We start from the raw sequence: 27212 nt of genomic DNA on the forward strand, positions 1-27212 counted from the left end.
CGTTAATAACGCGCCCGTAGTTTCAGAGCCCAAAGCCTTGACGTTGTTGTTGTTGTTGTTAGTTGGATGGTGGGAGATTCTAGCGAGAGATATGGATACAAAAAAAGGTGTTTTAAACAGCAAGCCAAGCACACAGCTGATGCTGACAGCCCGCGCTCCTGCTGCTCGCTTGCAAATGATATTTATCAGTAAATATCCCACTGGTGAATGTCTGAAGCTAATAAGTGTTATCAAAACAGCGGTTGCTCACAAGTGAATAAATAACACAACCTTTCTTCATCATGGTGAAAATGATCAGCTTTTTACTTCTAGTGATTGCTTTAGGCTTCAAATATTATAAAGTGATGTTAAAATGTGAGATTAAAACGTGTAAGTATCATGAACATTTGTTTGCCACAGATCTTCTTTCCTGTAATATTCCAAAATTCTATTTTTTAGTCATTTTTAAAGCCCTCAAAATCTCAAAAGTGTACCGCATCTTTTTAGTTGAATCTTTATCCACCTGCCGAGGTCTACTGAAGCTAGATCGCGGATTTTCCCAATTTTTCAAATCTTAAACTTGGCTAAATGCATCCTAATTCCAAATCAGTACTAAACACAAGAAATATAACAAGCGTATCTCACAATATGTTCCCCAAATAATTTGTGTTCATTTATTTGAAAGTAAATAATTGTTTTTAGATATACTAAATGTGTCTTTAAAATGTGTTTATTCACATTTACAGCCGTAAGTAAATCAAACACTTACATCTTTTTACAATATTACTTATTATAAGTCACTTTGGATAAAAGCGTCAGCTAATTGAAATGTTATGTTATAATATTGAATTCATCTGTCATCACAGCATTACTACTGTAGAAAATCCAACACAAGCGTCTTTATTTATATATGTCAAATAAATACAACCAAATTATTTTAATAGTGAATTTTATTAGATAGTGAAAGTGCTACAAAATATAGGAATATACTTTTGAAATGAAGCCATGAGCAGTTATAATACAGCAGTTGTTGATGACTTGATATGAGCTTTGCAGTAACCCAGGGATCCCTTCAAAAAGCGTTTTGCCACTGCAGCGTGCCAAAGTGGTTTGATGGACTGAATAAAGGCCGTGAGGACTGAACTATCACGATGAATTCACTACCAGTAGTTTCTGCATGTAGGAGTTGAGCCACTTCTGTCTCTCCATGGATGTGAGGAGTTTACTCTTCTCCCTGAAGGCAGCGTCGTCCGCCACCACCATGTTCCTCTTCATGCTGGCACCGTGCGTCCACTCTGCAGGCCACGCCCCCCGCACGCTGGAAACACACCGAGACCCCAGGATCAATCCAGGTACCAGAGTATAGGAAAATATATGACTTAACTTTCAAATGTCTCCACATAATGTCATTTGTTGCCTAGTGTTATCCCAATCGGAACCATTACAACAAAGAGAGTTTTGATGGCCTCTTAAAGAAGCGTGGGATCATGGGAGTTGTTGTCTTCAACACAATTTCCGTCATTCCAATGAGCTTCCTGTGAGGATCTTTTTTATATATATATATATATATATATTGGTTTAGAGTTGGCAATTAATTTGTACAGTGAGTACCAGTTACTTCTATTAACTGTGAGGACAGACATAAATCATTTGTTTAGCTTGTAAAAAAACATGTTTACAAATCAAAACTCTTGATGAATATATACCCAGAATAAAAAGCTTAGAATCTAGCAGTAATTTCTGAATATTAATAATATCTAGGTGACACTTCGGTGTTTCTACACATTAAGTGAACTTATATTAATTGCAGGTTTCGTTAAAGTTCTCCTGGCTCTAGCTTCATATTTATAGTACTATCGTCTTTCACATCTAATTTTCAAATAAACCAGCGCATCAAATAATGAAATACCCTATAACCAGTGGCGTTTTTATATGTACAAAAGTGGTGGGGCACAAAAAACTTAGATGTCTATATATAAGCTTCTGCAGTGAGGTTCATGGCTGGTGAGGCTCTGACTCTTCAGGTTTACAAATATTATATTTTGACCTAAATCAAAATATAATATTATTTTCAAAAGCTTTTTTTGTCTGATGCTTCAATTAATTTTAAACAGACAGTTCAACAAAAGGATACCCAAAAAAGGTAATTTTATCATTTAAATATTGAATTGTTCTCTCTTAGTAAGATCCCATTTTCAATACAATTGCAGTCTTACCTTGACTTGAAGATGAAGTCCATTTGCCTATCCTTCTGGACAAAAATCTCTATTACTTTTTTGTAATCCTCCTTATCTTCTTGTAGTTTCAAAAGTCTATCATAAATCTAATCTAATCAATAGATTTATGATTAGAAAATTATAAAAGTAGGGTAGACATGTGGATATTATCCGGCTGAACAAAACGTGCACGTTTCCCACAGATCTTATTTTGAGCAATTTTCTAAAATCCTATGGAGAAATCTCATTGCTTTTTTGTCGAGGGAACCCATGCGCAGCTTACCTCCGAGTTTTAGGATGCGTCACTGTACCTCTCTTGTCTCCTCTTCACACACCACACTTTTCGCGGCACACGTACTTACAGCCAATCAGCTCTGAATGATGTGAGATGACGTATGGTGGGGATGGCAGCTCTATGCCCCTATGGTCATTATTTTTTGCCACACACATTAAATAGGAAAATATTCTGAGCATGCGCAGTGTAGTTTTTACAGTCACCATTCATTTAGAGAGGGAGAGGGAGGGGCATGATCGGGTTGTGTCCCACATGGCTCTAAACAGCTCAATAGGCACACACTGTAGACACTAATTAGAAGAACACAGACTAAAACAGCAATGTACAGACGAATCAGAGGATTAAACATGATCTTAATATATATATATATTTTTTTTTTAATCATTATTTTTAATACTTTCTGCTGACACTAGGTGGGGCTGTGCCTGTTGGTATTCTGTTTTGTGTGGTCGACAGACAAAGACTGACTCACACTCCCCTTATTATGCCTGTTTGAATGTGAGCTCAAATGACCAGTCGCCACTGCCTATAACAGATGTGGGAACATATTAGTTATAACTTTAGCACTTGCGGCAGTGCTGCCCCTTGCCAAATTTGGGCTCTAAGTGACATTTTGTAATTTCACATTTTGTTCTCGACATACAAATCTGTCAGTGGATGTCACTAGTGGATGGCTGAAGCCTCTACGGGGCATTAAAACAGTGGTTGCTAACAAGTGTTCAAATGAGACGACTTAACGTCATCACTCCCAACATTATCCGCCTTTAGCCTAGCGGTAGAGACATGAAGTCATGTGACTGTGTCTAACATTAGCTATTTATACCTGGTTATTGCATTTACTCTTTCACTATTTTAAAAGAGAGCCCTTCCTTTAAAAATACCTCATCACTGCAACACATTATGGCATTTTCCCTTACTAACTACTAGACAGTTACCTTTTCTCTGCCCTCTCAGGGCCAAACAGCCACGCCTCTCTCATCAGTCCTGCCTTGCTATTGGCTGCTGCGCCGAGGCTGGGCGCTGACATCATTTCAATGCTCCAATCACGGAGAGAGATGGAGGGGAAGAGGACATCCCATTCCTCTCGTTTAGGTTCCTCTGAATCACTTCTGGAATCAGATAATAACTATTAAACTTATTCAAATCTCAGATATGTATTTTTTTGTATTATGTAGGAATATCAAAACAAATACAACATAAGGGTATTCATGTATTGTTAGTTAGTTCACTCACTGTTATATTACAGTCATATAGCTATAACCTTGATCACATTTAGTGAGTAAGCACCTGAGATGAAGTCGATGCTGAGGAAAGCCAGATGTCACCAAGATCATACCCAGAATGCAAAGCAACAGGAAGGACATCCGGGGAAAAGCCAGCAGATCAGACATCCTAACAAAAAATAAATAATGAACATAGTACAATTTACATGTTAACTGAGTTGCGTATTTATAATCTTCCAATTTATTTCCAATAAAATAAGGTAAAAACAATAAAAGCAGAAACTTATTTTTATCTTTATGAATGCTAGTATGTTTTCTACATTTTAATTTAACACACAATTCTCTCTCACTATTACGCTACCACATTGCTGTTTTTTCCTTAGAATTATTTAAATTCGGTGCTAGGGCTTGTTCTAATTTACACCAGATAATGTGTAATGCCCAAAATTCCATGTAATCTCATTATACCATATATTTGAAAAAAGGTTAGCTTAGGATGTGTCATCATTTCTATGCAATTCCCTTTGAGTCCTCCCAAAGATCTTACATAGAAAACAGAAATCTACTGAAATGTGCCTGACGATTTAGAAGCTGCTCTATTTATATATATATTTGTCTATTTATGAATTATTAACTAAACCTAACTTTTAAAAATCATCTTTTTGTTTTGTATGTGTGGAGACAAATTGTGTCAGTCACGGTCACAATCTTTCTTCTTGAAGAACAAATGGAATTGATTTGAATGCATTGTTAAGCTGTTCAGCGGGAGAAACGTATCATCACCCTGCAACACAGCTTAAAGTCATTAGTTTCATGCAAATAGGGTTGGTTAGGGTTAGCATGGGATGTTATAGTTGTCAGAAGGCAGGCAGTACGCTGATTTCTTACCTGGTTCTCAGGTGGTCTCGATGCTTGTCTGAAGGCTCAAGGCTGGACCACAAAGATTAAAGGTCAGGTGTCACACCAGCAGAGAAAGATTCCAGTGCAAACAACAAATCACAGCGACAGAAATGACTACTCTACTTGCTGTCAGGTACGTTTGTTGCTGCTTCCTACCTTCTTTATTCTCCTGTTTTTTCTGATTACAAAGAAGATTAAATAAAATCTTGAATTTCCACTTTTTCTTTTTTGCTTTCAGACTTCTACTTGGTTCTGTTAGCGTCTCTCTTTGTCGTACATACTTATATACCCTGGACTGCTGTGTCCCCAGCACCCACACCCACCCACCCACACATATACGCAAGCATACACATCCTTCACCAGATCAAACAATCTTTGAGTTTAGTGTGCAGGAGAACAGCCCCGGGGGAAGTGTGTTAGCTTGTTAGTGTCCTGTTTCAATGACTCTTAGTCACGGTGCTGGTCAGAGCCCACCATCTTATTACTTCAAATCTATATAGTGCGTGTTTGTATTTATGCAAGGGTGTTCATTCATACTCTCTGGCAGGTTGTACACTGGTTGGACGAAGTCTATGGCATTCCTGTTTTACTCCAGGTCCATTATGGAATATTCTAGAAAACACACGTTTGAAATAGATAGCACATTTATCTTTATCAAAGTTAGTGGAGCAGGGTGGATCCAAATGCAGGAAACTGATAGATTTAATGGAAAAATGACTTACACAACAAACAAGGATCCAACCAAGACTGAACAAAAACCAGGGTTGCGAATTGTTGAAAGGGCTAATTGTCACTTAGGCTTCGGATAATTATTAACGGCGTGAAATAAAGCAAGTGACAGTCATGACTCATGATAAGAGCTGTTAGGCTTCTCTAGGTGATAGGAAAGAAGCTTCAGTTTTCTTCTTTAGCTCACTGGACCATCCTTTCTGAAAGGAAAGGAGATAATCGTGTCCCACATTTGTTGCACCCGCGTCATTTCAAATGATGCACCATTGGACTGTTCACGGAAACAAACGATCGTGACAGGGAAATTCTGATCTTGTAAGTTACGGTGCTTATTAAGCATTTGAAAAATAATGCCCAACTTGCAAAAGTGCTTTTATGTTTTCAAACGTTCACCACTATCTTAAACCAAAAGGGAAATATGAGTGGGAAACCTACTCATGTGTTCATTGCATTGCATATGAGTCCATCAGGTCCATGAACTCCCTCTCAGTCATCATAAACCTGAGAAAAACATCTGAAACCAATGTCATCCTTGATATTCAGTGCTGCATTTTGTTGGACAAATGTGTTTTAGAAAATGTTGGAAAACACCTTGTTAGTATGCATGTCAGTATTTAAGTACCTTCCATCTCCACCAGCTTTGCAGGAAATGTATATATATGATATGATATGATGTATACAAGGATGTTTCTATTCACACAAATCTATATTTGAAACTTTGTACCTGGTTCATGAAACACTTTCTGTGTGGATGGACTAAAATGGAAACTAGATAAAAGCTGAGAGGGTGGAGATTTCCGAGAGTTTGTCGGCATGCAGGAAGCTTATTACCATTTAAGGACCTCGTTATGTGCCTGGTTGGAAATAATGACCTGCAGACAGGAAGCAGCTGGCCTTAACAATGGCTCTGTAACACACGTCTTTTATAGATAACTAGCGGAAGTCACAAAGTAGTATCACCTCACAACACCTATGTTCTCATCAAAGACAATGTCATCTCCCATTGGTACCATTGTCACTGACTTGCTTAACAGAATCAAAATACTTTATTTATCCCAAGGGGAAATAAGGTTTTGTGACAGTTGGACCATTTTAGAATAACATACATAAATATGTATACAGAAGAAGTTGAAGTAAAAATGTGCAGTGCGTCTTATGCACAGGAACGAGGCAGGACGTATTCCACAGCACAGAGACCTCTCAAGGCTCATGGTGAAGACTCTTGGTGCAATCCCTCTTGGCCCGAAGAGTCCAGAGGCCCTCGATGGAACGCTGCCATATATATCCTCATGCCTTGCATACACTCATACTGACTCCTAGCACATGCGAATACTTTTTATTAACCAGTAATCTTAAGTTACCCATGATGAGACGACTTTCTCCATAAGTCTGGACTCGGCTATCCTCCCTCGTTTCTTCGGTTTATCCTGCATCCTCGTTGTGTTCGTCTCAAGTTTTCAGCCATCAGTTGTAAATCACCTCTAACCAATCATAACAAATCTTTGGAAACATTGGTTTTTGAATTTGTGATATTGCAGTGTCTGGACACCCATTAATACTGTCCATTTCAAACAGGGAGAATATTTTGAGTAAAACTTGGTTAGTGTTTTCGGATGCTTTGTATGTCATTTGACTATATCAAAAAGGCAATGTTGACCCTTGAATCTGGCAGTGGCGTTTTCTCCCGGAGGCCAAGGGAAGCCAGGCTTCCCCTGTTTTTTCGGATTGTAGGCTAGTTATAATTTAAATAAATAAATAAAAACACTTTGTTTTGTTTCGATAATTCTCCTTTGCTGTGTGTTGCTGCCGGCCCGTCTCTCCCCCATTCTCATTGAGTATTTTACAAAGAGTGAAACAAACAGCGCCCCTCTAGATGTTATGATGAAACAGTAGATTGCACTCACTGTTGCGAGAGGAGGCCAGCCGAATCTAGCTTCCTTTGGTGAAAAAAATTGAGGGATTGACCAATCAGATGAGGCTCACGTGATGCCCATGCCAACCTGTGATTGGTCAGGGCCATGCCAAGGGAAGCAAGAGGCGGCTGGCTTCCCTTGCCTCACAATCCAATCAAATCGCATCAATTTAGTGTTGCAGTGACGCATCCTAAAATCCGGAAGTAAGCTGCTCTCGGTTTCCCTCGACAAAAACGCAATGGGATTTCTCCATAGGATTTAGGAAAATAGCTCGAAATAAGGTCAGTGGAAAACGAACCTGTTAGATAAATGCAAGTTTTGTTCAGTCGGATAATATTCACATGTCTACCCTACTTTTATCATTTTCGAATCATAAATCTAATCGATAGAAGATAGATAGCGTCACTGCACCACTCTCACCGCCATTAGAAAGTAGCAAGCAACTGAAGCAAGTGCAATTATGGAGGGTGGAGATTTGGAGTATTTCATCAAAAATATTTGTACTAAACTTCCGCTACAGCAGCAGCAACAGATACAATCTGATGACAGGCCAATGCCCAAACTGGAGCTGTGTACAGAGAGGAAAAAAGGAGCGAATCGGACTTAACACGTTAAAGGTCTCCTGATTTAGTTTGTGAATGAATGCTTATTAGAGTTTCGTCTGGAGAGTGCGTGCGGACCTCTCGGTTAGATAACAGGCGTGTGTAAGTCCCAAAGAACCCATTTGGGAACCCTGGATTTTATGGTTTGATATGTTGTTGTTTCTTTTATGAAACAGAGCTTGAGAAAGCAGTTCAGATCTTACGTTCTCATTTCTGTCTCCTTTTACTCCAATTACTGCATCAAGCGGACGATTGTCGAATGGGGGGGGGCTAATCCGACAATGACGTATGATGGGTAGGTTCATGAGCTGTAATAGAGATGGATTCTGTCCCTCGTGACTAAGTGTTATATAGTGTCAATAAATAGCCTCTGTTCTGTTTATTACCTCCCTTAAATCCCTTTACTTGATAGTGTCAATAAAGCCAATGAATGTGGTTTCCTTGACATCCATTTTGTCATGACATCCACTGTTGATATCAGATCAGATAATTGAACAAGCATTATCTGACCTCCGTAAGTATAAGATTTGTATTTTTATTGTCATCTTACTGTGGTGCAGAGAGAAAGAAGACGGTTCCCAATTGTCATCCTTCCTTTTTCCTTACTTACTTTTTCCTTTTTCTTTGTACCCTTGAAGCAGTCTGAGTGGTGCAGCGATGACGCATTTTTGTAGACCGACCTGAAGGAAAGTTAGTAAATGCAAAGAAGCATCTTATGTCTGGTAGTTGTATAGGGGTGTGGTCTAGGTTGATTCATTAGCTGTTATTAGTGACACCTGTGTGACAGACATGTTACGGCTGTATGTGTTCCTGTGCCTTTTACCCTTCTACGCAGTTGCTCTTCCCAGGTGTGCTGCATTGCTGTGACGAGGTGCACAACAAAGTGCACCTGGAAAAGGAAGTGTTTAAAAGACCAGTGCCAGCAGCAGATGGGGGGGCCTCTGGGGTGGGGACTGCTGGTGTTTCTGCCTCTTAACTTAGGATTCATCTTAAAAGATGTCTTTCAGTAATGTATTTAGGTCAATGGTGGAAGCAAGGATCTCCTACCAGGGGATGTTCAGAAAAGTAGCTTGAATCCGGGAGATATCAATGGCCTGGGGTGAGTCAACCACACTTTTCCCCTTGGACAGGAAAATGTGCATCTCATCCAAAAGGCACTAGGTAACGGTCATACTGGCCATTTAGGATCTCATACTAGCCTAACTAAATTACAATGACATTACTTCACGTCAACACTGTTAGGTTAAACACGAATAATTGTCTACGTGATGACGTTCAGTAGTCTCATACTGTCACTTTTTTTCATGGCACATAGAAGCGTCAGACATTTACCAGTGGGGTATTTACTAATATATATTATGTCCGACGACAAATCGTGAAAATATCTTAAGCTTGTGTTAAAAACAGATCCTATTTCAGGCGTTTTACAAAAATGTATGTACGCGCCTTGTGGGCAAATTGTATTGCCATGAATGGGGATTGGTTTCTTCTTGCTTTGATTTAAAAAAATAAAAAAACATTAGCGATATTAGAGGTTGTAGGTTAAAGGGCTGTTGGGGGTTCTGACAGCTAACATTGTCATAGATGATCTTGTAGGACTTCAGCATGAGCTCAATCTTTTTTGGGGGGGAATACCCCAGATGGAGGTTGTTCAGTTTGATGCTAATCTTTCGTCAACACCGCTAACCTAAAGTCGGCTAATGTTCGATGTGATAAGGTTTAGTAGTCTCATTAGCAACCGCCCCCAACACATGGAGGCTTCCGGCGTTCACTAGTTGGCTATTTACTGACGTATTTTATGTTGTAGAACAAAACTTGAAAATATCTGGAACTTGTGTTAACCACAGACATTATTTTAGGCATCTAACCAAAAACACATTCTTGTACATTTACCATGGGACGAAGGAACCGGAAATGGTAAAATGCTAACTCGTTGCCAGGTTTTAGGACTAATTCCTGCCCCACCAATTTATAACCTTGCTCTTGTCTCTATTGTGTGAATTGGCACTCTTTAGAAAGGGTTTAAACATAATAAGTAATGGCATTATAACCGTTTATATACTGTGGAAACCATTAAAAATGTAAACCTGAAACAGCATTGGAAAATTGAAAAAGCAAGTTTATTTACAAGACAATCAGTATAAGTTTGTATACAAAATGTAAAATAATGAAAAAGAACATGAACACTTTTTGAATGAAAATGGAAGATTTGTGCTTATGGCTGCTGCTAATATATACCTGTGCTTGTAATTTTGCAAAGTCCTTGTAACCTCTTAAGTGTTTTGACTGCTTTTTGTCACAGAATAATGTCAATGGGTCTGAATTATCTGGACTTTAATAAAGAGAGGAAAGATTAATTAATACATTTGACTCAAAGTCTGTAGAAAGTCTCAAGCATCACAAAGCATAACGTAATATAAACAGTATAAACATGATCGTATACATGCATGTTCCAATAATATGTATTTTTACATTCTATAAACCTGCAGTCCCTGGGGTTCCAGACCCCATGTTGACCTGCAGAATCAGTGTCTGAAATATTTGTTGGTGGATTCAGTAACCACAGCAATGCTGTCACCACGGTGATGTAGTTACCATAGCAATACAGCATCTGCCACTGTGATGCTGGAGTAGCTACAAGCTGATCAAACTCTCCTCCTCCACCTCCTGCTCCACCAAGTCCACATCAGCAGACTCATCTGGGAGAAGCTTTCTGCAGGTGGAGCGGTAGGAGCGGATGGAGATGGTGGAGCTGGTGGTGCTGGTAAAGCAGGTGGAGCAGATGGAGCAGATGGAGCAGATGGAGCAGATGGAGCAGATGGAGCTGGAAGAACGGGTGTTGCTGGTAGAATGGTTGGCGCTGGTAAAATGGATGGTGCTGGTAAAACGGGTGGTGCTGGTAAAACGGGTGGTGCTGGTAAAACGGGTGGTGCGGGTCGAGTGCGTGGTGCTGGTACAGCTGTTGGGGCTGATGGAGCTGGTAGAGCTGTTAAAGCTGGTGAAGCTGGAGGTGCCTCAGCCGGGCAGCTGTGGGGGGGCGGGCTGATGGGCTGGTCGGCATGGTGATAGACGAAGCAGTAAGCTCCAGGCTTGGAACTGCTCTTAACAATGAGGGCCAGCTCTGTAGGGGCCATGGGCCGGTGAACACCATCCACATAAACACTGAGGATGTAGGAGTCTGGGGGACAGGGACAAGGAAGCATGATGTTAACCCCGAAATGTAAACAACATTTCTTTTTTCTTTTAAAGGTCACCTATAAATGCCCTTTTTGATGTCTTTTTTACATAAATATGTGTTCCTGGTGTGTCAGGAGACTCACAAAGTGTCTTTTTTTTTAAAGCTATGGACCCAGAATCAGCACTTCTCTAAGAGGGCTCAAATAGAGGGGTATGAGGCTACAACGGGTGATCTGTTTGGTATTTTTAGCAAAACACTTAATAGACATGTTTCTTATATATCTGAGACCTATAATATGCCTAGAAATAGTATAATAGGATAACTTTAAGTTTCCAGTAATATTAGCAGTTATCTAACAATCTGAGTAGTTATTTTTATACAAAGCGTAATTTGCCACCTCTGCTTAACAACAAAGACAGGAAGTTACTTCTTTTTTTTTTTGAAAGGAATTGTAGATGGAGAAATTACCACAGGGTAAAGGTAGTTATTGCATTATTGGAGGTGTAGTTATAAGCCCTACTAGGGACTACCAGTCAGGCTATCTAATTCTCTGCTGCATCAGCGTTAAAAATCCTTTTTAGAAAATCTTTCTCTTGCAAGTCCCCCAACTTTAGCATAATCAAACTGCTGGAGTGGCCCTTTTAGGTCAGACTCTGAATTGTGGTGAATGAAACAAATGAAAAGCCAGTGCTAACAGTAGCATGTGACAGTACCTATCAGACATACAGTACCTTGTTCAAAGCGTGCAGCACACTGCTCAGCCAGCTGCTCCATCGTGGTGGTGGGCAGGACCCCCAGAGTTTTTAGGTTGATTCCAAACTCTGGACAAGACACTGTCAGGAAGTCCTGAACAACAACAATGCACAACAAGTTACTCAAAGACCAATGGATGGACACATCTTAGCTGGTTTCTCTATTATGATCTGTGTGAATATTCACTGAATATTATGATACGTACCGCAATAAACCGTATTTAAATAAAGTACATTATTTAATTTCATATTCTGTTCTTGTACATAACATATTCTATTTACATGTATGTAGCCTTTTTGCACTTTTACATTTATTTATTTATTTCATTGCCATTTCTACACTGTAGCTTATGTGCATATGACAATAGAACCTTTGAATCTTGAATTTAATCTTGAATACTTCTCTGCTATTTTAGTTTCAATTTTTTCCCACAATACAAGTAGAATTCAGTTTTTTTACATGTACATCATGCAATACCAATCCTTATTGTCTCTTACAACATGTGAGTCCCTCTGACCCTATCACACAGCGTGTCACTGTTAATAATGTCGTCTTGGTGTGTGGGTGTGTGTGTACCCGAACAGATCCTTGGGCCATGCGCTCCTGGTTCAGCGTGCGTCTCCTCTCCCAGCGGTGGATGGAGTCCTGAACCTCTCTGCTGAGCTGCCGTGTTGCTGTCCTCTGCTGGTCAAAAGTCTTAATGTGCTCCAGAGCCCCATAGGTGGTTGTCAGATAATAGGAACCTACACACACACACACACACACACACACACACACACACACACACACACACACACACACACACACACACACACACACACACACACACACACACACACACACACTCACACTCAATAAGGTTGCAAACACAGATACGGGATCAGGGTGTTAGTATTTTCTGGGTACCTTCTCCTAGTGCTAAGGCAGGGTCCATCAGCTCCATCATGTATTCTACATCCAGCTGCAGGTTGGCCAGATTGGATCTAGCCAGGACGTACATCATTACTGGCAGGAAGTCATCAGCGCCATGGGCACGCCCTAAACATAAACACACATATAAATATTTTTGACAAAGTATTCCCCGGGGAGGAAACTCTTTGATTAAAAGTGGGGAGATGTACAAAAATGTTCACTAAAAACATGTTTTGTGCCAATGTGTAGTGTTGTTGACATGACAAGAAACTGTTGGTAATTACGCTATAATTGGACAGTGACTTTTGATTATTAAAGATTCTCTAGAGTGAGCTGAGACCACCAAAAGCCTCCCGGAACCGGATTTAACAAACAATTTTCCAATTAGGAATATCTGGTCTCATGTAATTGGCCTGTGAGCTCACCTTAGCTTGCCGTTGAAAGAGCATTTTTCATGTGTGTAAAGAAGGCTAATGCTAATGCTTGTTATGGGGCCAATAAAACGAAGACGCCTGACAAAGGCTTGAAACATGTTTGATGTATATTGCCATAATCGTACTGCCATGAATGGAGGTTTGGTTTTGATACAAAAAAACAATAGAATTGGAGTTCATAGGTTAAATCGTTTTTTCTGGGGTTCTGACCTGGACTGCTGACAGCCATGGAGTCATAGATGATCTTGCATGCCTTCAGCATGAGCTCGATCTTTTTCTGGGGTGAATACTCCAGATGCACGTTGCTCAGTTTGATGCTGATCTTCTCCATAGCAGAGGCCTCAGGGACGGCAGTGGTTACTCCTAAAGCTGTGGTGGTGCTGCCTAGAATGACAGACTGACACACACACACCCACCATCAGCGTCAGCTGCTACTAATGATATGAACACTCTCTCACAGCTGTCCGGTCCAGTCTTACCTGGTTCTGTGCCAGCTGTTTCAGGCTGCTGTCATTGGTGCGCAGTTTCTCAAGACTCTGGTAAATGTGCTCCCTCAGTGGCTTCAGCACACTCTTACACAAAGCAGCCTCTGCGATGCTCTCTGCACAGGCACACACATGTACAATTCAGTCAATAAAACCTACCCTTTTGCAAAATGAACAACATCACGTAAATCGTTCCTTTGAGAATGACTGTAACAAAAACTAAACACTTTGGATTCACAAAATCTGACTCTTATAAGCATTGAAAGGTAAAATGTGTCCAGAATTAGAATCCTTAACAATCAAAACATGAACTAAAATGCCAAACAGAATGTGAAAGAGGTTACAGTGTTGATGTTATGTCAAACACATCTATGTATTGTGATATATCTACTCAAATTAGCGTGCTAACGGACTAGCCCTGGCCTGTCCTCTGTTGTATTACCACCTGTTCCTAGAGACAACAGTAAGTCTCTGTAGCACTTAGCCCTTAGTGTAGAGAATGAAGCTGTAGAGCAGCAGCAAGGGCCATCCCACAATATAGAAAATAGACACCACATTGAGCGTTAATTCCCTGTATCATGTTGGTTTTGCTCTGGCTCTGCCTCTTTGGTTCTGTATCTACAGTATCAGTAGATCTGAGTCTTTTAACTCAACTCCTCTGCCCCAGAGTCACCATAATATTGGACTTATTTTCCTCTAGCCACTTATCTTCCAACTATTCTCACACGACAATCACATTTTTTAGACAGACATATCAGGCAGAAATGAACTTTGTCTGTCAGTTTCGCAATTTGACTAGCTCTGAAAACATGGGCCGTTAACATTAGTTAAATTGTGTAAACATTTGAAGCCAATGTCGACTTTGTTGGAACATTCGTAATGATTAACATGTTTATTAAATCTGTATACATATCTTGTTTTATGTAATGTTAGCCAATTGTAATGTGCCATCTATAGTTGGAGAACATCTTTGCCCAAGCAAGGATGTATAAAGAGTACGGATACATGCTACAAGGAACAGAGACAGACTTTAAATCAAATTGAAATAGTGGCCTAACTGTGTTATTACAATGTTAAGTGATGCCATTTGGCCCAAAAAGACTTATTCCCATAGACATACATTGGGAAAAATCTGTCTTTTAAAGTTAATCATCTTCCCAGAAAGAACACTTAAATAGAACATATTTTAATTATTAGGACCTAAAAGTTGTAAAATACACCAGTAGGCAAATCTTGAGTAATGTGAACAATCCAAGACCGGAACCCTAACCCCTACTTTAAGAATCCAATTGATAAAAAGAAAAAAAAACAACGTATTAAATAAAAAACAGTGTCATTTGAGTTTACCCAGTTTTTCTTCTGAATACTGGTGTGGCTCCAGCATGGCTTGCAGCTCAGTGCTCTGCAGCAGGTAGCTCTTCAGCTGGGTCATCATCTGTCGGATCTCCTGTAGCAGCTCAGTCGAGGTGGAGTGGTTCGACATGGTCTCCAGGGTGAACGCACGGTGCTCTTTCACCTAAATACAAAGTATGAAAGCTATACTTGATTCCATTTTTTAATCCAGATGATATGTGGCGTTGAGGTCGAAATCCAAAGCAGATAAAGATCTCCTGTGTACTCACCAGGTTGCCGAAGTAGCTCAGCGGGTCCCGGGCCAGCTCCACGATGCGCTGCGTGAGGCGCCGGTCGTGGCTGATGAGGCCGGTGAGGACCGTAGAAAGGCGGTACCGGGCTCGGTCCAACATCACAGTGGGGGTTCTCTTCACTGTTACCTTGGGGATACGACTCTCCGCGGGGCGACTGGAAAGAATGATAAGGTACGTCTTTTAAACAAAAATAGAAACTGTAGAGCATGGCTCTTTGACCAACACATTGTTACCAATTGGCTTCGAGGTCCAGTCTTCAACTGTCTGAGACCTTCTGGGCAGGGAAGTTTCAAATTATAAGCATAGTTGAAAACGTTTTGATAATTTGAACTCTGTACAAAAATCTTGTCTGTATTAATAATCTAAAATCAGCCTTGCACATTCTGATATTAAGCATGCTTAATCGAAGCATGTAGCTGCCCTTGCTTGTAATGGAATCTTTTGGTTTATAAAGGGGTTCCAATAATGCTTTTCTATACTTATACTGAAAAACTGTGCTACATTGCTATTAGACACCAGTGACTTTTATTGGTTTTATTTAGAATGAACGAGGACAGATTTAAACTGCATTTACTACAAATATTATAGGTTGAGAATTGCTCTTTGTTGGTTCAACTGTTTGCTAGTTAGATCGTTTTATACCTTTTAACTGCAGGTTTTAAACATGTGTTGAAAAGTACAAGACTTAACATAATTACTTTAATACAATTGTTAAGCTATGTGTGATGTGAAATACTTTGTAATGCACAAATCAGAAATACATGTTTGATTGATTATTACAGATTAATTAAGAATTATGGAGGCTATATTAGCCGCTGCAAGCATAACACACTTACTGTAAGTGATGTCTGACCAAGCGGTCGAGTTGCATTTTGGGTAACGTAGGTGCCATTTTTTTGTTTGTGGGGTTACAGGTCATGTAAAAAAAGCCCTAGTCAGGATAACATATTTTACAGTGTGTAGTATTTCCTGACTGTGTGGAAGCTGGTCCTGGTTGCTATCAGAGTATAGGCAAGCCTTATAGGCTCTGATTTTACCATTTCACTTGTCATATCTATTATTCTAAGAATATCTCATTAACAAACTAGCTAGCGACAGTTAAAAAAAAGATAAGTAAATGTGCCCCCAATATCTATGAGCGTGCAAGTTAAGATAAACCAACTGCTGATGCTAATTGCAGGATGGAAACACACTATTAATGAATAATTCATCTTTAGCTGATTTTCTGTGAAATTGATTAACCTTTGCCAAAAAATTGGACAGAACCCTGCCTCACAGTCTGCCTTGGCATTTCTAAAGAGCCACAATGCATTATGGGTCAGTTGAATATGCCCATTAAATAAATGTTCTCATACTGAAATTAATTCAAATCCACATACTATGCAGTTTGATGAACTACAAACCTGGTTTTACATCCTATCATATATTTGCACACAGCACTTTTCCTCTGCCACAGATCCAGAACCTACTTCTGGTTCTGCTCCTGTTCCTGGCTCAGCTCTGCTTCTTCCTCTGTGCTGCTGGTGGAGCGGGAGTCGGGGTCTGTTACTAGCACTGCCCCCCCTTGTGGCGAGTACAGCGACACGTCCGGCCTCCGCGCTGGGGATGGAGGGGGCCCTCTCATCCCTGCAGTCTGATTGGCTGATCCTCCCGTAGCGGGGCACACAGGTGTGTTTTGGGAAGAGGGTTTCCTCCTCGGGGGAGGGACTGGGCGGGTGGGCTTCTTGGTTAACAGCGCACAGAGGGAGCTGGATTTTTGTTTATCATCCTCCATTTTCACCTCCTCTTCCTCCTTCTTCTCATTGTCCTTTTCCCCCTCTTCCTCCTGATGCATGCTCTCTTCTTCACCCCCCTCACTGGGCTGACCTGATTTACTTCCCTCTCCTCCTCCCTCTCTCTCAGTTATCTTCACAGGATTTTGTCCCTTCTCTCTCTCTGTCCCCTCTCCTACCTCTCGGTCGGTGCTTTTTCGGGAGGAGGTGCGACGTAGAGGCGCAGGAGGCAGTGGGGGAGCGGCTCGGCTCTGCGGGGGGACCGGAGGCCTGGACGGAGTGAGTGATGTTGACACCAACTTCCTCTCTTCTCTCTCCCCTGCCCCTCCCTTTCCTTCCTCTTTTCTATCAGTTACAGAAGTGTGAGGCGAGGGGGGAGAGGAGAAGAGGAGGCCCATCCCCGACCCTAAGCCCATGCTGGGGGGTCGGGGCGGGGGACGCTTGTATTTAATGTCTGGACTGGGCACTTTTTTGGACCGCCCTTTGACCTCTGTGCTCATCTTCTGAGGGGCTTCTCCATTCTGCAGGGACGGGGTGGGGGTATGATTGGCGATGATGTCCAGTTTGGAGATAGAGGAGGTGTTCAGGTCTTTGCTGGGGGAGTCCTCCATAGGGACCGGGTTAACATACATGTAGGGTCTACTCTGGTTCTGATCCAGAACCTGCTCCTGGTTTTCTGCCTGCAGGCTCAGACCGGACGTCCAGAAATCTGCAACACATGCAGTCAGTGTTAAAGCTGATAAGTAGTCAAGGTTGCGAGGGTTACTTAAAACATGTATACCGTTACAATATACCTAAAGTCCCCCAAAATAAAATGGGTGAAGCATATTTTATCCACTACGCTTGCAAAATCTAGAACACCCAGCCTAGAAATATCAGAGGCAACCTCGTGGACATTTTTAAACAACAGCTGAAAACATCATTTTTTTTATTTTGGGTTTTAATTAGCAACAACGCCATTTAATTGGTCTTTTCATCTTTTTTAATTCCTTTTTTATATTATTAATTTCCTGTTTTTTTAAAATGCTATTGTATTTGTGATTGTGTATTATTATTATTATGACTTACCTGAAAAAAATTGTAATCAGTAACCAACTTGATCTAAGTATTGGGGGGGGGGGTGCTAGCCGGAGCCTCGCAGCGGGGGTAGTACGCAGGCTACTGTCCCGCAGCTGCTGCCTCTATGTTGGACTCCGGTACTGGCTTGAGCCCAAGTAGCCACCCCCACTGCTACTCATACTACATCGTCAATGTGTGCCCATGTGATCTATAATATAACGTTATTTTTGTACCAGTAATCAGATTACATCTCTTTTATGTAACTTTAAAGGAATACAGTTACCATTTTTTGTATCCTGATTACAATTATAATCTGTTACTCCCCCAGCCTGTACATAGTATATTAGTAGGCTACATATAGTATTTATTTAGTACAAAGCAAGGCAATTTAAAATATTCAATATTATATTAACAGATTTATGCTGAATTTAAGGAATTTGAATAGGCACATTTTAAATATAAGCTTATTTAAACTTATTTAAACTAAATCAACTAGGTCACCAGACCCTCCTTCCACCAACACACTAACCTCCTTTTCCCCTCTCTCTCCAAGTGAGGTTCTTACCCTCATTACCTCTGCCCGCCCTACCACCTGTCCTCTGGACCCTATCCCTTCAAACCTCCTTCAGACTATCGCTCCTGATATTCTACCGTTTCTCACCCATTTCATCAACACTTCTCTAACTTCTGGTCACTTTCCAAACAGACTCAAGGAGGCAAGAGTAAACCCTCTCCTAAAGAAACCCACTCTCAACCCGTCTGATGTTATAAACTACAGGCCTGTCTCTCTACTCCCGTTCCTGTCTAAATCACTTGAACGCGCTGTCTTTAAACAACTCTCCTGTTATCTCAATCAGAACAACCTTCTGGATCCGCACCAGTCTGGTTTCAAGGCAGGTCACTCCACAGAAACTGCTCTCATTGCTGTCACGGAGGAACTGCACCCTGCCAAAACTGCATCCCTCTCCTCTGTCATCATCCTGTTGGACCTGTCTGCTGCATTCGACACGGTGAATCATCAGATCCTCCTTCGCACTCTCCAAAAACTTGGAGCTTCAGGCTCTGCACTTTCCCTCCTCACCTCATACCTGAAAGACCGTACCTACAGGGTGACTTGGAGAGGGTCTGAGTCCGACCCTTGTCAATTAACTACAGGGGTCCCTCAGGGCTCTGTTCTTGGTCCCCTCCTCTACTCCCTGTACACAAACTCGCTCGGATCAGTCATTAGCCCGCATGGTTTTTCTTACCACTGCTACGCTGACGACACCCAATTAATTCTGTCCTTTCCCCGCTCAGAGACCCAGGTCGTCGCACGCATCTCTGCTTGTCTAGCTGACATCTCTCAGTGGATGTCTGCTCATCACCTCAAGCTCAACCTTGACAAGACTGAGCTGCTCTTCCTTCCGGGAAAAGATTGTCCCACTCTTGACCTAACAATCAACATCGGCACCTCTGTTGTTTCCCCGACTCAGACTGCAAGGAATCTGGGTGTGACCCTAGATAACAACCTGTCCTTCACTGCAAACATCGCTGCTACAACCCGCTGCTGCAGATACACGCTTTACAACATCAGGAAGATACGTCCCCAGCTGACACAGAAAGCGACTCAGGTTCTGGTCCAGGCTCTCGTCATCTCACGCCGAGACTACTGCAACTCCCTCCTGGCTGGTCTACCTGCATGTGCCTTCCGACCTCTGCAACTCATCCAGAATGCAGCGGCTCGTCTGGTCTTCAACCTTCCTAAGTTTTCCCACACCACTCCGCTCCTCCGCTCCCTTCACTGGCTTCCGGTAACTGATAGAATCCACTTCAAGACACTGGTACTTGCTTACCATGCTTCGAATGGATCTGGCCCTTCCTACATCCAGGACATGGTTAAACCGTACACCCCAGCGCGTGCACTACGCTCTGCATCAGCCAAACGACTCGCTGCACCCTCGCTGCGAGGGGGACTCAAGTTCCCATCGGCGAAAACACGTGGGTTTGCTGTCCTGGCTCCAAGATGGTGGAATGAGCTCCCCATTGACATCAGGACAGCTGATAGCTTGCACATCTTCCGGCGCAAACTGAAAACTCATCTCTTTCGACTCCACTTCGAGCGTTAGAACTATTAACAAAGCACTTATATACTAATAAAGGGCTGGCTTACCTAAAGCCAGTTGAGTAGCACTTGAAATGTTTGGCTCTATGAAACCTGATGTACTTATATGATTCTGTTTTCTTCAAGGTTGTGTCTTCCTGGTCGAATGTACTTATTGTAAGTCGCTTTGGATAAAAGCGTCAGCTAAATGCAATGTAATTTAACTAAATGCAAACAACATTTGACACTATTCATGTTTTTAAGTGTAGGAAGTCAAAACATCCATGTCCCCATTTATTACTCTAATTCTCGGACAGAAAGTGCATAGCATATTTTGAAATGTAGAATCTATATCTAGAAAGGTAACAAAATGATGAGGAAATATGATTTCCTTTGATGAAACTATGCCAGGGGTCTGGAACCTTTTGGACCAAAAGAGCCATTTTGTCTGGAGCCGCAAAACATATTTGATAGCTTATAAAGTTGCATATATTGTTACATCATGGACAAAAACTACATTTATTTTGCATTTATTATTTATTACATTATAGAAAACTGTTAATCTCTAATAATAAACAAAGAACTCTTATAAGGAGAATTAAAAAATAAATGCACAGGCCTACTTTAAAATAAATTAAACACAACACTTGGGGAGTTCTCTGCACATTTGAAGAAAATTAATATAATTAAAATGGATCCACTTTGAAATAAATAAAACATATAGCTGCACCCTAAAAAGAGTTAACTGATTGAATTATGACTGAAGATCGTCAGTTGTCTTCCTCTTCCGTGTGTTTCCTCCCATACGTAAAGGCACCTTTGACAACTTCTCTCCACATATCAAACATACCGGTAAACCAGCATCGTTTGCTGTGAAAGCAGATAACTCTGTCCACACAGAATTAAACCCTCTGTGTTCCTCCGATACTTTTCTTTTCTTTGATTTATCCATAGTTCGCTCATCGAGTCGGGGGTCAGGTTATTCAAGTAAAGGCGCTAGTGCGGGACCGTAGCAGGATGTGACGCATATTTTAGTTGACCTAATTAAAACAGTTTTTTTTAAATGTTATGTGTCACAGTATCACCTCAAAATACAAGATACGAAACATTTTCAACCATGCAACAACATATAAATAGTCCTACAAATATTTTTATTTTATTTCCTTCTTATTTTTGTCTAAGCTCAAGGGAGCCAGAGTGGAGGGCTTAAAGAGCCGCATGCGGCTCGAGAGCCGCGGGTTGCCGAACCCTGAACTAGGCAAATCTTATGTCCATGAAGATCATACATCACACATTTAATGTTTTCATGACATATTCATGCTGTTTTCCTACTGTTTTCTCTTTTGGTATATAAATAACATTGCTAGTCTTAGTGCTTTATACTTTTCATATTCACTTTAATATATATTATTTTAACGTTTCTGCTGAGTCATCTTTTTGATCCAATTCATTTTATGATGGTTTCTTTCATTGCTGTATCTATTCTTTGTTAAAGCAACAACAACTTGAATGCACTGATGATGAGGATGTATCTACCTGCACCCATAGCAGAGATGACCTCCAGCTCCTCTCTCTTAGTTGCCGTGGTGATGGCCCGGGGTAACTTCAGTGGGACGGCCAGAATGTCCCTAATTGGTGGATTTAAAAATAAAAGCCAGCATTAAGTGTACTGTCTCATGTTTTCATGGCATTAACATGTGTGCATAATGGATGTTATGGATGTTAAGTGTATGTACTGTATAAATGTATGTGCATTGTCTTTATATATATCTATGTGTACTGTATACTTAATGCATGCCACATGTGTTTGTGTGTATATGCCATGTCTTTGTGATTTTGTACAAACATTTGTATCTTTTGGCATACAATATGGTGCAGAAATTAGTCATTTTATTACTTTCAGTTCTCTGGTCTCGAAAGTCAATAGTTTTTTTAAAGTGTAATTGGTTGGATGCCTGAAATAAGGTCTGTGGTTAACACAATCTGAAAAATCCGATTTTTATCGAGGGAGCCTTAGCAATGCTAACTTTGGACATCTCTATCACTGCACTACTTTATGTGCACATGCTGTATGCTATACAGTACATACCGTACACAACACACTATGTACATTTGCTATTTTGTGTTTGCACTGTGTTGTTACCTGCTGGCACAGTAGAAGGCGATCAATTTGAAGATGTCATCAAAAACCAGAGAAGAACCATCGAAGTGAAGAACTGTGACAGAAAACAATGTAATAATGAATCACTCACTAATCTACTATCTGTCCTCTACCACACAAATCTTGCATATTTTCTAACACGTACATGTCTTGTGTTGTTTGACCCTCAGGTTGTGTACGGACGGCTCCCCCAGTTCATCAGGCAGGCGTACTGACAACGTCATGGCCTTGTCCTCTGTGCTGTGAACCAGGAATGCCTGCAAATGACAACATGTGGTTACAACTCTGAGGTCAGAATGGAAAACAATTATATTAAAATAAGGACTCAAGACTCAGAAATACACAAGACACAGACACTGGGCAACACCACAAACATAAATTAAAGTGTTTAGTTACAACATTTTCAGAGGTATTGTAACACATTTTCACATACCACAGGTTGAGCAACAGCAAAAGCGTCATACCAACACTTAAAGACCACATTGAATTTCAACCAATATGGGATTTAAAGCTGATGTTTTTTAAGTTCCCATAGTTTCCTATGATTTCCTAGAAAGAAAATGATATATACAGTAACTGCACATTTATTTGAAGAGTTCTGTCCTTTTGGAAAATTGAATTATATGATGTACATGCTTTTATTTACTTTCTTTGTGTGAGTGAGTTGAGAGGATTCATAGACATCTGGGAAAGGAGTTGATTAGCTTAGCATAAAGACCAGAAACAGCTAGACTGGTTCTGTCCTTAGCCTAGCACTCCACTGTTCTGTGTGTGTACGGTTTCAACAAATGAGATGTTGTAAGGTGTATTTTCTTTTTATTTGGAGAGAGAAGGCTAACTATTTTAGCCTTATTCCAGTCAGTAGGCTAAACATAACATAGTATTTCCCTGCTGTACATACATCCCTGCTGAAAAAACCAGCATAGACCAGCTTAAGATGGTTGCTGGTCTATGCTGGTTTTAGCTGGTAGTTAAGCTGGTCTATGCTGGTGAAGATGGTATTTCAACCCAGTCTCACGGCATTTCGTGTTCACCAACACAATTTTTAATCTATTGATTCGTGTTCACCAACACGATTTGCCCCTTTTTTTCGTGTTGCACAGCACGATTTTAAAAGCAATGTATTTCTACTGCCTGCAGCACGTCTTTTTCTCAGGTCGGGTCGTGGGAGACCGGAAGCTGTGTGGTTCATAAAAACATGTTCTTACTCAATATCAAGCCACAATTATTGCTTTTATTTTAAATCGTATAATTTCGGACTTTTGTTGCCGTCTGTGAGGAAAATAAATGGGGCTCAGAGCCTCAGAATACGGAAATCTGTATTTTTAAATATTTTTTTCCTTCTAATTCGTTATTCTTTTCAAAATAACACACTGTTATTTACTCACCAATAACACACAATTATCCTTGCTTTTATTTATTGGTTTAATTCCATAATCTCGGGCTTTTTTGGCGTCCGTCAGGAACTGAATTTCAAAATAAAAATAACCGGAAACAGACGTAGGCCTATAAGGGACATTTCGAGCATCATTGCGATTGTCAACATTTCTGAGTTTAGGATGGCCGAAGACACTACACTACCCATAATCCCCAGCTATCGTTTAGGACTACAGTCCCCCGTAAGGTTACGCAGAGCGTCAAACAGCTGTGTGAAATGGAACGAAACCACGCCAGACTATCCAAAACTGGAATCGAACGCCCCCCCAGAACTACACATGCTGGCTATTGTGTTTCGCAAAATGTTCTATGGGACGTCTCTACTGAACGTTTTCGTTTTTCCCACAATTAGAAGTTGCCAGTATTAAACACATTGGTGTTATCAAATGTAAAACATATAATTAATAAATGGGTGAAAATCGCTTGTGTCCATAATGCGCAGCATTAATACCCACATGACAGCTCATTGTTACTTTGTAATTATACTCCACTACAATTCAGAGGTTAACCTGGTATTTTTACTCCACTGCATTTATTTGAGTTACTTTGCAGATTCTGATTAATTATGTGAAATATAAACAACCCTTAAATCAGACTTTAGTTACACCTGAGTAAAATTCAGGGAAGGTGATTGTCAAGTGCCAACAATCAGGAGAGATATTTATGGGCTCAGAACAGTCTCATAATACACACATGCGCACAGAAGGATTCACACTTGTATTTCATGATCCGCAAAAGGTTTCACACTTGTATTTCCGGATCCACACTTGTGTTTTTCAATCCACACACAAATGTATTCCGTTTCATATACATGTAAATAAAATCCAAATACAGAAAAAAGTTTTACATGTGTATTTTTGATCCTCACATATTTGTTTTCCGTTTAAAACCTCTGAACCTGCAAACACAAACCGCTTTCTGTGCACGGATCGCTGTGCATTCGTGTGTGGGTTTTTTGAGACTCCCCTGACGGTCAGCCGATTCGTACTTGTAATTATTTCTATCTATAGCCAATCAGATGTCTCCTCAATTCTAAGCCAATCACATGAGCGCGCCCCCACGAGGGTAGATTTCTTGCGTTCATGACGTAGCGCTTCATGTACGCATTTTGCGCAGTCCGGAGCTGACAGCTCCATGGAGCCTGCCTGCAGGCGCTAATCTCAGGACACCCTCCATTCTCAGTACAGCGCCACTTTCCGAACAGGAAATGCACGCAAATACAAGCCTTTATATTATTAAGGAAGGTACAGCGCCACTTTCCAAACCATTGATAAATGCTTGTGTACACAAAAACGGCAGGCAAAACCGTTTTAAATGTGTGTTTCCTGTATGGCGAATACAGCTGCTTTATTTATGTCTGTATGAAGTTGTTGTGAGTGTGGAGGGAGCAGCTACAGGTTAGCTTAGCCTAATCGATCAATTAACGCGGGGGAGCCCCGCCGGTCATTATCGGCCGATATTCACTCTTAATAGTTTGATCGGTGCTCTCTATAAAGGCCGATCAGGAGAGCTGGATCTGATCAATATGGACATAAACGCGAGTGAAGTATAACCGGACGCGAGAGAGAGATCAGATCAGCTACACGCTGCTCTGCATGATCACCTGATGCTCCGCCCTCTGTTTAGCGAGCTGACCGGACTGCGCAAAATGCGTATATGAAGTAATCTTACCCTCGTGGGGGCGCGCTCATGTGATTGGCTTAGAATGAAGGAGACATCTGATTGGCTATAGATAGAAAAAATTACAAGTACGAATCGGCTGACCGTCAGGGGAGTCTCAAAAAACCCACACACGAATGCAAAGCGATCCGTGCACAGAAAGCGGTTTGTGTTTGCAGGTTCAGCGGATTTAAACGGGAAACTAATAAGTGAGGATCAAAAATACATATGTAAAACTTTTTTCTGTATTTGGATTTTATTTACATGTATATGAAACGGAATACATTTGTGTGTGCATTGAAAAACACAAGTATGGATCCGGAAATACAAGTTTGAATCCTTCTGTGTGCATGTGTGTATTATGAGACTGTTCTGAGCCCATAGATATTTGATAGTTGGTGCTTGAGAAGACTAAACATGTATCTGCAATTGACATGAATGGAAACGAGTAATAAAGTATATTCATTACTCGTTATTCTCTACTAATAGTTAATTAAAGACTGTAGATTATGGCTATTTTGCACATCCCTTTCAAGATTTTCAACGGTTTATTGACATATCATATACACAACTACGGTGTAGTTATGCAATGAATGAAACACTTGGGTCACAGGTTCCTCAACAGTGCATTACAAGACATCTATCAATATGTGTGTACCTCCACCATTAAACTGTTATATTCTGCACATTTCTTATTCTATCTATATACATAAGAGTATAATTCATATGTATAATATCAGTTAAAATAAGTGCTTCAACATAGTTAACATTGCAGGAAAGCAATATATTAGACGTTATATACTTTGTCAGGCTTAATATTTATCTGTAGATAGATACCCCCAAAGTGTTTTTCTTATTTAAAAGAAGACCTTAATCTGTTATTTAATGTTTAAATAAAGGTTAATTCGTTTTTCTGTTTTGTACCTCCTCCTATTCATATCTTTGTACATTCTGCACTAAACTGTTTTATTGTAGAGATCACTTGGAGTATCTTCTTGATTTTTTACATTCTATATTTATACTTTCCCCCTATGAAAGTATGTACTCTTAATATTTTTTTAATCAAATATAAACAATAATTCAATAACGTGCTTTAACCACTAGGAGGTGCACACAAGGTACACACAGCCATAATAACTTTGTATTATAAATGTAGGACACTTATGTTTTCGTACATCTGAAGATGTGTAGTTTTATGCATGCTTTCACATAATTTTACAGCATATTGCTATACTATTTCAGACTCAGTATTTACATTCTTACATTCAAAGAAAATCAGTAATATCTTTAAAAACTACAGTCCTTTTATATCAGCTGTGCACCGTTATGGTGTAAATATAACCTATCTGTGAATTAGATCAAATGTAAAAGTCAGCCGAATTAGTGTTGATACTGCAAGGAGACGTATTGTGTGAAGAGAAATTGAAGATGTTGTTTAATTGTTGAATATATTTATGATCCACGTCAAGTATTCAGTTTCGGCGGCATTTTCTCAGTTTTTCCAAAGGTCTTCTCATCAGGGCTCTATAAATAAAGAACTACGGCAGATCTGTAATATACAATGCAGCTGAACCGTGTATTACAATGCCGTTATGTGATGACTTTCAAAGAGAAAAGCAAGAGCGCTCGGAATTAAGTATTCTTTTATTCTTTTAAAATGTTTTCCGGATTTCATATCATATAAACACCAAATCTCAGCATGCATTGCGGCTAAAACATCCAATAAACGAGCTTAAAACCATAGCTGAGGATCTTGGGTAATCGCTCGAAATGCCTACG

At 40.4% G+C, this 27212-nt stretch overlaps 2 protein-coding genes across 3 annotated transcripts in view; both read right to left on the minus strand.

Moving 5' to 3' along the window:
• Nucleotides 1-987: 987 nt before the first annotated feature.
• On the minus strand, nucleotides 988-3881 carry pth2 (parathyroid hormone 2). Its single transcript, XM_034234758.1, has 3 exons — nucleotides 3778-3881; nucleotides 3426-3599; nucleotides 988-1297 (listed from the first exon to the last, which is right to left on the minus strand). The coding sequence occupies exons 1-3, from the start codon at nucleotides 3879-3881 to the stop codon at nucleotides 1126-1128; spliced, it is 450 nt and encodes a 149-aa protein (XP_034090649.1). The 3' UTR covers nucleotides 988-1125.
• Nucleotides 3882-9955: 6074 nt separating this feature from the next.
• The window catches only part of rin3 (Ras and Rab interactor 3), a 44392-nt gene continuing 27135 nt past the window's right edge, over nucleotides 9956-27212 (minus strand). For both annotated transcript variants that reach the window (XM_034234776.1, XM_034234777.1), the window contains 12 exons: nucleotides 22483-22594; nucleotides 22320-22392; nucleotides 21713-21804; nucleotides 16735-17746; nucleotides 15242-15419; nucleotides 14967-15135; nucleotides 13614-13735; nucleotides 13345-13531; nucleotides 12695-12826; nucleotides 12365-12531; nucleotides 11767-11881; nucleotides 9956-11035 (listed from right to left, as the gene is read on the minus strand). In XM_034234776.1, the coding sequence (XP_034090667.1) occupies nucleotides 10503-11035; nucleotides 11767-11881; nucleotides 12365-12531; nucleotides 12695-12826; nucleotides 13345-13531; nucleotides 13614-13735; nucleotides 14967-15135; nucleotides 15242-15419; nucleotides 16735-17746; nucleotides 21713-21804; nucleotides 22320-22392; nucleotides 22483-22594 (2892 nt within the window). In that variant the 3' untranslated portion in view covers nucleotides 9956-10502. The remainder of the gene's footprint in view (nucleotides 11036-11766; nucleotides 11882-12364; nucleotides 12532-12694; nucleotides 12827-13344; nucleotides 13532-13613; nucleotides 13736-14966; nucleotides 15136-15241; nucleotides 15420-16734; nucleotides 17747-21712; nucleotides 21805-22319; nucleotides 22393-22482; nucleotides 22595-27212) is intronic.

Source organism: Gymnodraco acuticeps, unplaced genomic scaffold (assembly GCF_902827175.1).
Source record: "Gymnodraco acuticeps unplaced genomic scaffold, fGymAcu1.1, whole genome shotgun sequence".
NCBI classification, from domain to species: Eukaryota; Metazoa; Chordata; class Actinopteri; order Perciformes; family Bathydraconidae; genus Gymnodraco; species Gymnodraco acuticeps.

What these genes read in the sequence shown, in the direction of transcription:
- pth2 (XM_034234758.1), bottom strand. Translation starts at nt 3,881, where the DNA reads ATGTCTGATCTGCTGGCTTTTCCCCGGATGTCCTTCCTGTTGCTTTGC. An exon ending in CAGCATCGACTTCATCTCAG is followed by an intron (nt 3,600 to 3,777) that starts GTGCTTACTCAC and finishes ATCTGATTCCAG; the next exon opens with AAGTGATTCAGAGGAACCTA. An exon ending in CCTGAGAGGGCAGAGAAAAG is followed by an intron (nt 1,298 to 3,425) that starts GTAACTGTCTAG and finishes GTGTGTTTCCAG; the next exon opens with CGTGCGGGGGGCGTGGCCTG.